At 43.9% G+C, this 12,019-nt stretch overlaps 1 protein-coding gene across 3 annotated transcripts in view; it reads right to left on the bottom strand.

Moving 5' to 3' along the window:
* Nucleotides 1–536: 536 nt before the first annotated feature.
* TANC1 (tetratricopeptide repeat, ankyrin repeat and coiled-coil containing 1) overlaps nt 537–12,019 on the bottom strand; it is a 133,348-nt gene continuing 121,865 nt past the window's right edge. For 2 of the 3 annotated variants that reach the window (XM_075317251.1, XM_075317250.1), the window contains 6 exons: nt 11,722–11,854; nt 7,612–7,703; nt 3,978–4,124; nt 3,433–3,504; nt 3,147–3,247; nt 537–2,833 (listed from right to left, as the gene is read on the bottom strand). In XM_075317251.1, the coding sequence (XP_075173366.1) occupies nt 1,546–2,833; nt 3,147–3,247; nt 3,433–3,504; nt 3,978–4,124; nt 7,612–7,703; nt 11,722–11,854 (1,833 nt within the window). In that variant the 3' untranslated portion in view covers nt 537–1,545. The remainder of the gene's footprint in view (nt 2,834–3,146; nt 3,248–3,432; nt 3,505–3,977; nt 4,125–7,611; nt 7,704–11,721; nt 11,855–12,019) is intronic. The other variant, XM_075317253.1, reaches the window with a different exon arrangement.

Raw genomic sequence — 12,019 nt, 5'->3', positions numbered from 1 at the left:
GCTTCTGTTCAGAGATTGGATTTTTTATTTCAGAAATATGTACAAGTAAAGTTTCAGAAATGCACGGCTATTTGATTGACAGGTGCAACAGGAAGGGAATACATGGGTCTGGTCTTGCAGTCATGCTGTCTGCCTGAGGCAAAATTAACGTGCATTACGGCGACAAGTGCAGGAAAGCCAGGGAAGCAGACCGGGGCGGGAATAGATAGCAAAACCCAACCCACATATTCACTTCCTGTTGCACCTGTCAATCAAATAGCAGTGCATTGTTGGAACTTTACTTTACATATTTCTGAAATAAAACATCCAATCTCAGAACAAAAGCTATGCTTACATTCAGCATCCTAGAGCCAGTATAGCACAGGCTTTACTTTATATATGAAAATCCTGTTGGTTTGGTCCCTTTAAACCAGCCTAATTCGAACCGGCTTAGATATTTAGGTGGGTGGGGGTGGGAAAGCTATTCAGCCAGCCCCCTTCTCTAGCACAGCAGACGCATTGACAGAGAAGGGGGCTGGATTAGATCTTGAGAAAAGGCCAGCCCCTTTATACAATGTGCAGCCGGAAGTGATGGATATGAGACATTCGTGGCATTTTTAATAAAAACTTTTTTTGTATCTATTTCAAACCCATCTAAACAGAATTTTGACAGAAGTGAATAACCCCTTTTATTCTATAGTTCCAGCCCTCCATTAAGTTATCAATATAATCCATGTACAATGGCAAGTCCAGTTGCTATGGATTACAGCACCTTTTAATCATGCACCAGTTAAACAAAAAAAAGAAAAAAAAAAAAAACAAGTCGCGCAGTATTGTGACAATGCAGTCAGATAAATGCAGGGCTGCTGGTTCTGATGGGACGTACGTCCTATGTTGTATATATTGCAAAAAAAAATGTTAATGCCAATCTGAGAACGCACCTTGTTCTAATCTAGGCCGATATATTTTAAGGAAAGATGTATCTGGTGGTTATTGGTTACAGTTCATTTGCTCTGCAGAGTATTGTTAAAAGGCATAAAGGGTGGTCTATTTTTTACAAATCAAGGCAAAGCTCGCATGTTGTACTTTTATACAATGTCCATTGAGATTTGGTAACGTTCTGAAGACCAAAGTTACGAAAAGTTCCTCCAGAATTATTGAGAGTCCTTATTCTGCACCCGGCAGTGAAAGATATGGAATCGAGGGCACCGATTCCGCACATAGATCGCTTTATTTCCTTCTCCGGAGACCAAAGCGTTTATAATACACCTCCGCTATTCCTCGACACTGACCAGCAGCCTCTACTAGAATTTTTGGCTAAAACTTCGCTCCGGTGCCAGCCATGTTCATACAACAGATAAAGCCAAGTTAAGAGTTTTATTTCCAGAATATGTTTACCCAGAGTGATATAAATGGTTTCCACCAATCAGAGAATTTTGCTTTATCGTTGCTTATCCATGGAAGTGGAAGATAAAGCAGCAGACGGTAAATTAGGTGAATGAGTGCAGCCATTTGTACAGCAGAGAAGTTGAAGCTTCAATGTCCATTTTTCCCTAAATCGAAAGCTCACACATTGGATTCTATGAAAGATCGCTTTGGTTTTGTAGAAGACAATGAGCTTAAATTTGAGTCTTTAACCAGAAGAGATTGTGACCGCAACATGGCTTCTTGGTAGGACTGGTTGACCGCCTTGGATACTCTAAGATCCTGGTTGGGGCTGGACGCCTGACTCTTCCCTTCCTCGGTGTCCTTAGAGTAAACCCCATTATGGCCAACTCCTCCATATACATTTGGCATGGTTTTGTTTTGATTTCCATACGTATTTGCCTGCCTGCTAGGAAACTTCTCAAAATTTCCAGGCCCGGGAGGGTTGTTGCTCACATCCATTGTCTGGTTTTGCCAATTTCGACCAGGCTGAGGGTTTTGTTGGAAGGATCTGGCAGTTTTGTCCATGATTCCCATAAAGGGTATGTTTCGCGGTCTGTGCTCAGCTGCACTAAGGGTTTGGCTGGTCTTATTTTCTTTGCTTCTTACGTCAGGTACTTTGATACCTTCGGAAAAACTACTGCTTGAAGTCAAGCTATGGGAGCCTATCCTTTTGCTTTCTGTCCCAATCGTTTTTTCGTTATTTGATTGGGTCTCACGAGGTGGAGAGAGGCCCACATATCTTTCTGATGTTTTTGAAATAAAGGAGCCAGAGGACTTGTATACCTGGACGTGGCTGGCATGTCCAGATGGAAGCTTCTCACTGTACACAGGACCATAATGAGTGGCATCTGAATTAGGACTTCGTAAACTGACTTGGTTAGAAGACTGTCTCAATGGAAGTGGACTGGAAGGTATCAAATTAGAAGAAACTGAATTCTTCGGAGAAGAAAAACTGTTCCCAGATCTCGTCATGGATTGCAAGGAATTCATGTGCTGATTGGTTTTCACTATCTGTGCCTGCTTTGCCGGTCTTTGTACTAATGCTTGCTGTAGGCATATACCCTTCCCAGTCAGTTCCTCCGCAGTTTCGGAATGGTACTTTTGATGACCATGTTCCATCGCTCGATTGTGGTTTCCCAACTCTTGTGGTTTCGAGTTCCCTGGGAGTTTATCAGAAGTTGGACAGTCTTCTTCTTGAATATCCTCAAAATTGAGATTGCTGTCCAGCGCTTCTTCAATAGCCTCATCCTCCTGATCGGAGTCATGGCTTGGTGGTGGCGGCGGCGGCTGGAATTGCTTCTGCTGTTGTGACCTTTGATGCTGTTTGAACTCCTCTTCTATGCGGGATAAAAGTCGTCTTATTTCTTGGTTGTTGGGGCATAACTTCAAAGACTCGTGAAGATCGGCAAGAGCAGCAACAAATTGCCTAAAAAGTAAGACAAAGAACCAAATGTAACTCATCATAACACTACCAAATATAAACAAATCCTTCACAATGGCCAATGTGGTGTGATGGCATGTTTGAACGATTGAGAAGATCACAGAGAAGCCAGGATTATATTTCTATAGGGGCATTCTGGTGACAGAGGTGGGACATTCCCCAGTAGGGTCCAGGAATATGAGGTCAGAATAGACCTTTATAAAGGTTAAATTTACTTGGAAAAGAACCTTTTTGGGTCACACATCGGAAACCGTAAAGAAACCATTCGATGCCGAGTTATAGATACATAGAAACGTACCTGCTGTTTCGCTTTGCTCTTGCCCGCGCATAATAAGCTTCGTAGCACTTTGGTTTCAGCTCTAGCGCTTTACTTGCAAACTCTTCCGCCATGCCGAAGTCCTAAACAGAGAAGACGGACACATTGTATCTTCAGCTCTGCGTACTTTGTAACCACCGCAAGGTACAATGTTAATAACAAGTACGACGTATTATAGCACACGTATTAGTGACGCAGGAGCGGTATTAACGTATGATCCAATTCCAACAAGTCAAGTCTCAAAGACGGGGGCACAAGGATCTCATACCTGAGGCCCCTTCCCATCAATAAAGATAGGCGAGTCATCCTGTAAATGGGAGAGTGCTGTACCTGCTTCCTCCTGTAAAACAATCAGCATGACCTTCACCTGCCCTTCCAAAGACTACAAAATAGGGGTCACACAGAATAAAAAAAAAATAAGTTTTTTCTTAAAAAAAAAACAGCACCACCCCCATCCATGGGATGTATTGGGTAATGCAGCTCGGCTGCTTTGCTTTAATGATTCAGAACTGCAGTACCAGACACAACCTTTGCACAGGTGTGGCGCTGTTTCTTGAAGAAGAAAAAAAAGCCACGTTTTTGTAATTTTCTACCACCGCTTTAACAAGCAAACTAAGACATGCCATTACTCTCAGATAATGATTTCTTGGCATGAGCACAAAATGCGGCTCAATATGTACAATTTAATAGATTCCTACAGACACTTCGCTCTGCGTGGCCGGAGCATAAATCTGCATATATTGCTGCCCAACTTGCCACTTACTTTACTTAATCTACAGAAAGTAGCAAACGGCGCAAAACTATTTTCCTTACATTCATTTTTCGGCGACATCTGGACAGGTTCAAGTAGAGGGAGACGCGCAGCTCATTAAAAGCTTTCATCTCTTCTCCTAATCCTTCTCGAGGAAACTTTCTGAGCGCGTACTGATACCGCTGGGCCGCTTCTTTCATCTTTCCCTTCTGCAGGAAACAAAATCAATGTCAGGAAGGAGACCCAAAGAAACGCGCCGCAGCTTTCACAGCATTTGTCATCTGCGCGAGGAGAATGGGTCTCCTAGATTTTGGAGGTCTGACACCTGTAGGGGGTTGGGCTCTAAAAAAATTTAAGTTTGTTATTAGAGTCTCAGGAAAATAAACTAAAATTAAGGAGCGCCTAGTAAATCTTGGCAAATTTTTAATTTCCCCTTCCACAAGGAAAAGTGACGCATTACATATTGCCTATTGAAAACAGGCAGTCAATGTATGCAAGGACAAGCTGGGGTCAAGGTGGTGTTGGGGAGAGGGTGTAAAAAAAAATAAAATAAAAAATAAATGAATAATAAATATAATAAATGAAAAATAAATATACAAATAATATAATAAAATAAAAATATACAAATATAATAAAAATATTAGAATAAAAGGAATGTAAAAATTTAATACATAAAAACAATAATAAAAATAATAAAACTAAATAATAAAACTAAATAATAAATATACAAATATATAATAAAATAAAAAAATATAAAAATTAGAATTTAATAAATGTAAAATATTAAAAATTAAAATAATATCAGAGAGACTCTCTCCATTGCTGGGGGAGATTGTCCACCCTGACCAGGCTGGGTTCATGATGGGAAGGGAAGCGAGGGACAACACCACTAAGGCGTTGAACTTAATCCACAGGGCTAATTCGGAAGGGTTGCCCCTGATGCTCTTGTCGACCGATGCAGAAAAAGCGTTCGACAGAGTCAATTGGATATTCATGGAGGAGGTTCTGCGGGAGGTGGGGTTGGGGAGGATGATGTTCAGGTGGATTTGCTCTCTGTATAGCAATCCCTCTGCTGCGGTCAGGGTGAACGGTCTCCTTTCAGATAGATTTTCCATTCTTAACGGCACAAGGCAGGGATGTCCCCTCTCACCCCTGATCTTTATCCTGACCCTGGAACCCCTGCTTTGCCGAATTAGAGGTAACATTGATATTTCCGGCCCTATAGTTGCGGGTTCCACCTACAAAATCGCGGCGTACGCGGATGATTTACTTTTCTTTATTACTAACCCTCGGGTCTCCCTGCCCAATTTACTGAGAGAGCTGGAAACATACTCCTCTCTTTCTAATTTTAGAATTAACATGTCAAAATCGGAGGCTATGAATGTTTCTTTACCCCAAGATCTGGTTATTGCGCTTCAATCTGCGTTTGGGTTTAAGTGGGCTAATCATTCTTTGAGGTATCTGGGGGTCCAGCTGGCAGCGGACAATAGCCAACTATATAAGCTGAACTATCTCCCTCTCCTGCAGTCCATTAGAACAGATTGCGCAAACTGGGCGAGGGGTCTTTTCACATGGTTTGGGAGGTGTGCAATATTGAAGATGAACATATTACCACGGCTTCTCTATCTCTTTCAGGCCCTGCCAATTAAGATCCCGAGCTCTTTTTTCAAAGAAGTGGCCTCACTATATACTAAATTTATTTGGGCAAATAAGCCGGCGAGGCTTTCCCGTTCCCTACTGTGCAGACCTAAGCGTAGGGGTGGGCTGGGAATACCTGATATGAAAAAATATTACTGGGCCACACATATGGTTAGGATTCTGGATTGGTGCCGTCACTCTAGGATGAAACCTTGGGTCGCCCTGGAACAGAGCTTCTCGGAGGTACATTTACCAGCCATGCCTTGGGTCGGGAGCCTGTTCCCGGCCTCTGTGAGATCTCATCCCACCATTGGCGCTACTCTGGAATGCTGTTCGAGGGGAGAGGTTCGGCGCCTTCTCTTGCCGTTGCCTTCTCCCATGTCACCAATTATAGGAGATCCGGATTTCCGTCCCGGCCTCTCAGATCCAGTTTTTCGGAGCTGGGTACAGGGGGGCAGATTCAGAGCTTACCAGATGGGAGGAGAGGGTGACTGGCTGTCTCTTTCGGATATTTGTGGTCTCCTGCCGCCGGACCCCATGGGGAGATGGAGGGCAATGCAGTTGAGACACTTCTTGAGCTCCCTTCCCTGCTTCGCCCGGTATGCTGGGCCTCTCACTAGATTCGAAAAATTGTGCTTGGGAGAGGGGGCCCTGCGGCACTCACTTTCCCTGGCATACAATCTGCTATCAGACCCGGGAGATTTGCCCACCCCGGTTTATTTGCGGCAGTGGGAAAGGGACCTTGGGACGACCTTGTCAGACACGCAGCGAAACAACGTCCTAATGTTGGCACATAAAACCTCGGTCAGTTCCAGAATGTTGGAGGCCAACTTCAAACTACTGACCAGGTGGTATAGAGTCCCGACCAGGCTTCATAGGATATTCCCCTCAGTCGATCCCGTTTGCTGGAGGTGTGGTTCGGGGGAGGGTGACTACGTGCACATCTTTTGGTCTTGCCCTTCTTTGCAACGGTTTTGGTCAGGAGTGAGGGAGGTAACTAGACTGGTGACCGGCACGGCTGAGACATTGGGTCCGGAACTGTATATCTTACAGCTTTCGGAACTCCCGGCTCATAGATACAAGCGCTCTTTGCTTAGGTTTATGGTAATGGCCGCCAGGTCTTGTATCCCGCTTGGCTGGAAGTCTACTACCCCCCCTACACTGGCACAGTGGGTTGCAAGGGTTAATGACCTAAGGCACATGGAGGACCTGACATCCTCTCTCAATGACAGTCAGGAAGGTTTTCGCAGGACCTGGCTCCCATGGTTGGAGTTCACTTACTCGGCGGATTACGCCAGATTACTCGCTCCTCCACGGCTGCTGTGAGGCTCTGGTGGAGCATTCCCTCCCCCCCCCCCCCCTTTTTTTTTTTTTTTTTTTTTTTTCTCCTCTCTCTTCTCCTCTTCTCCTCTTTTCTCGCTTTCCCTTTCTCTCACCTCTCTGCCCACTATCTTCTCCTACTCTCCCCTCCCCTTTAATCTCTCTCTACCTTTTTCTCTTATCCTGGTTCTAAATTCTTTTCGGGCTTTGCCCTCTCTTTCTATGTTCTGTATTCTACCCATGTTGGGTTGGTTCATAAAAGGGTTAAAATGGGACTGACTCGAGCAGTTGCAGTTATTAGATATGTACAGGAGAGCGGAAGGGTGGGATATATGTCATTGTTAAATATCTGAAATCTGTTTTTCTGCTCTTTGTGGAACAGTGGTTATTTTGTATGTTCTCGTGTCGGTCTTTAAAATAAAGAATTAAAAAAAAAAAAAAATTAAAATAATAATACATAAAAATATAATAAAAAATAATGAAACAAATATAATTAATATAAAATATAAAAAAATAATATAATATAATAAAAATAATATTCAAATAAAATAATTAAAATATACAAAATAATATAATAAAATAATAAGTAAAAATATAATAAAAATAATAAAACCAATATAACAAAAATAATAATTTAAAATATAATAAAAAATATTATTAATAATAATAATAATAAATAAATAAAGAAATCACACAATCCCATTTTAACAATATATGACAATTTAACTGACAACCTACTCTGTACAATATATTGCCTTCATCCATTAACTTCTGTAGGAGAATGATTAGGATGTCTGGCTTGGAAGTCGCCATTGCCCATGCGGCATTTCCTATAGAAAGGAGGAAAAAATAAAATAAGGAATTAATAATATAGGTAAAGCAAAAAATGTCAAAAGTCAGTACTTAGGCACCTGGCACTGCCTCTACGCGGGTACCTAGGATCCATCCGCTGAGGCCCCCCTGCACATTAAACTAACAGCGACTGATACCCTTATGTGTATTGGGGGGAAGCGACAGATGAGAAGGAATTGGCATGTCCAATTTCAGATTGCCTATCCTTTTCTGTAAGACATAAGCAGTCGCTAGATATGTCTGACTTCCTGATGGAAGGACACAGGAGCCCTTTGGCCAAATGAGCGCTCCAGTATATGGGAGAGACGCAGAGATGTCGGCCAGCCGAACCATCGCACAGATCAGCAATTGGCCGACAGCGATCTAGACTATACGGGGGGGCTTATTGGAACAGAGGAAGTAAGCTGCAAATGGAGGAGTCCGGCAGGAACTTTATGCTTTTTCTGCATTGAAAACTCATTAAGGCTCTGTGCGCACTAGGCCGTTTTGCCCGCGGATTTACCCGATGATTTGCTGCGGAAATTTCTTGAGAAATGTCTGCAATCTTTGTGCAGACATTTCCCAGCAAATCCTATAAGAAAAAAAAATAGTTGTGCGCACACTGCGGATTTTTCCCAAGAAATTTCCTTGAGAAAATTTTATCGAGAAACTTTCTAGAGAAAATGAGCATGTCCATTATTTTCCGCAGGTACCTGCGGAATACCCCCGATATTTCACTCCATTCACTGTAATGTAATCGCGAAATTCCGGGGGTATACCGCAGGTAGCAAATGATGTGCGGTATACCCCCAGTATAGCCGCGATTTACCTGCGGTAATGCTCATCGCTGCCTGCGGTTTTGCAGGAAGCGATGTCATTATGCCAGGAAGAGGAAGCGGAGCAGAGTAAACACAGACGTCACACTCCCTGGACGCCGCACAGAAGCACTTCCGTGCGACCTCCAGGTGCCCGTGCAGTCTGTGTCCCGCTCCAGCCTCGCGGCTGCCTGCACTGCAGTGTGTCAGTGTCTGCCCGCAGTGTCAGCAGCTTGTCACCCTGCAGTGTCAGTGTGTGCCCGCAGTATCAGCAGCTTGTCACGCAGCAGCGCAGGCAGACACTGACACTGCACTGCAGGGTATCAGTGTCTGCCCGCAGTATCAGCAGCTTGTCACGCAGCAGCGCAGGCAGACACTGACACCCTGCAGTGCTGGCAGCCGCGGGGATGACTATCGCTGCTGTCAAGAGGTGAGATCATTACCTGCTGTGACGATCTCCTGATGTCACCGCTGTCACTGCTGTCTATGCCCGTCTCGCGGGCGGCCTGAGACTGTCACTAGTGGTGACGACACGGGCTCTCGCGAAACTTCTGACAACGCGGCGGGCATAGAAGTCAGTGACAACGCTGACGTGAGCAGTACAGGAGATGATCACAGCAGGTAATGATTTCATCTATGCTCCTGATGGCAGCGCTCGGCATCCCCTGCAGTGACCTGGGCTATTGATGTTAGCTCAGGTCACTGCATTGCTCTCCCAGCCAATGGGGAACATTCTGTTCTTCATTGACTGGGACAGCGACTATGGTATGGATCGCCGTGCCCCCCCCACCCCCTTATTGGATTACGCCGGACGTGGAATTGATTGTTCTTCTCAATAAATTGGTTTAAGAGGGAATGTTTTGGGGAGTGTTTTTTTAAATAAAACTTTTTTTGTTGTCTATTTTTTATTTCTTACTGACTGGGTTGGTGATGTCGGGTATTTGATAGACGCCTGACCTCACCAACCCCAGGGCTTGATGCCAGGTGACATTACACATCTGGCATCAACCCCATATATTACCTCGTTTGCCAACGCACCAGGGCAACGGGATGAGTTGGGGCGAAGCGCCAGGATTGGCACGTCTAATGGATGCGCCACTTCTGGGGCGGCTGCGGCCTGCTATTTTTAGTCTGGGGAGTGTCCAATAACAGTGGACCTCCCTAGTCTGAGAATACCAGACCACAGCTGTCCGCTTTACCTTGGCTGGTGATGCAATTTGGGGGGGACCCCACGTTTTTTGTTTTAAATTATTTATTTAATGTAAAATAACAGCGTGGGGTGCACTCTATTTTGGATTACCAGCCAAGGTGAAGCTGCCAGCTGTGGTTTGCAGGCTGCAGCCGTCTGCTTTTCCCTAGCTGGCTACAAAAGATGGGGGGACCTCACGTCGGTTTTTTTTTTAATTATTTATTTATTTTATGGCTAAATACAAGGCTAAGCACCCTTTAGTGCCACATGAAAGTCACTAAAGGGTGCCAGCTTAGAATATGCAGGGGGGTGGGACATTATATAGGTCTTTCTCATCTATCTATCCATCTATCTATCTATTCATCTATCCATCTTTCCCTCTATCCATTATCTGTCTATCGATTATCTATATTATTTATTGCAAAACCGCAGGGACCAACCTGTGGTAAATCTGCGGCAAATCCGCATGCGTTTTTTCCGCAGGTGCGGAAATCTTCAACTCCCAGAAGTTTCTCAAGAAATTTTCTTGCGAAAAATCACTTTTCTAGTGCGCACATAGCCTAACACTTGGCCTTGAACTTATGAGTAAGGGGAAGTCTGGCGAGAGGCCGTCTGCCAACCAAATGTCCAGCTGATAGTTCTCAAATATGTGACCGGATAAGGCCAAGATCCAGCACCAAGGTCCTGCAAGGTGGAGGGTGCAGGTGCTATAGAAATATATGATGGTCGCTTCATCCATAAAACAGCGGCTGTGACAGTTGCACATTACATAAACCCAGATCCATCATCTGACCTGACTACATAGAGCTTCCCATGGAGGTTAGGAGGGCACTGATGTGACTATGGAAGGATACGACAGATGTCCCTAATACAATAAGGAAGCCGAGAAGGAAATGACATCAGCTTCCTCAAAATGTGGCTTCACGTCAGGCGGTCTGAGTGATTGCGGCCCTACGAGCTTATGATCTACAGACATGGAGTATAATGGGACTACGCACGTGTCGCTCATCACCGGCTATAGACCGTGTCAGGAAGCCGGACCATTAACGAGCATTAGCAAGAAGAGGTCGCCGAGCAGTTATATCACTCAGGACCATTTCCACTTATCCTTTGTGTTTATTTCTGGTGCTGAATACAAGGAGGATGTATGATAATGTGTGTACGCCATCATTACTCAATGCTGTACTGACTGACAAATGTAGCAGGACCACGCAATCAGTGGCCGCAGCAATAACATGGCCGACTGGGTGGGATTTCATCCCTCCTGTTGGACTGGACTGGTGAAAGTAATGCCTATTTCTTTACTTTGTAGTGATCTCTGAAGGATAGGATATGTTTGATGTAATGCTTAAGGAAACTAATTTACGAATCAAAATAGGTTTATGGACGGGTTATTCATGTCGTGCTGATTTTTGTGATAATATCTCTCTATTGTTTGTTGTTTGTTTTTTTTTCTTTCCTTTCTATTTTTTATTTGACTATTTTACTTTGCCTTATTTGTTGTGACTTAATGCAATAAAGATTATACATAGTGATCTCTTAATTCTTGCAAAATCCAGGAAAACCCCTTTAGGAAACGGAAACGCCGCTCAATTGACACCAAAGGTGGTCACCTGCCCTTTGCTCAGACAGTGGGTAATTCCTCTAATAGGAGTTTTCTGCTTTTTACAATCCCTTTATATTAGAAGAACCCCCTGAATGAGTTGAATGCAGGGGGTGATCGGCTGCAATCTATGGGGCATTTGTTAAAATCCCCTGCAGCGCCACCACTAGGAAAAATGAGGTATTACACAAATCGTATTAAATAATGTGTATGTTCACTCTCTGCATCAGGCCATTGATTAAAATCCTGAAAAAGTGACTTCCCCCACTACTAAGATATAAAAATGCCTAATGGGGGTCTACTGGGAAATCCTTTCATATGCCACATTCATCAATTATGATGATCAACTGGCCGCTCCTATCAGACACCGATTCTTAGATAATATGTATCAGTTGCATTAAAATCGTCACCTAATTTGGCTCCTTTTCTGAGCAGAGTCACAACGACTGCTGTATTTCGACAGCCGATGGCTCGATCCAAAGGTCTCATCCCGCTGTAGTCCACATGTTCAATCATCGCTCCATTATCCACCAGATACTGCACCTAAACAGATCGATAACACAAAGAAGACTGTAAGCAAAGAGCAAGAAGAACCCGACAAACGTCATATCACATTACTGCAAAAAGGATATTAACCGGCTCAATGACCTTCACGTAAAGAGCATCAGATCTACAAATAGTTCCAAAGGGGCATGATCAGAAAATGGG

This window comes from Anomaloglossus baeobatrachus, chromosome 7 (assembly GCF_048569485.1).
Source record: "Anomaloglossus baeobatrachus isolate aAnoBae1 chromosome 7, aAnoBae1.hap1, whole genome shotgun sequence".
NCBI lineage: Eukaryota > Metazoa > Chordata > Amphibia > Anura > Aromobatidae > Anomaloglossus > Anomaloglossus baeobatrachus.
This window is presented reverse-complemented; position numbering and strand designations above follow the sequence as displayed.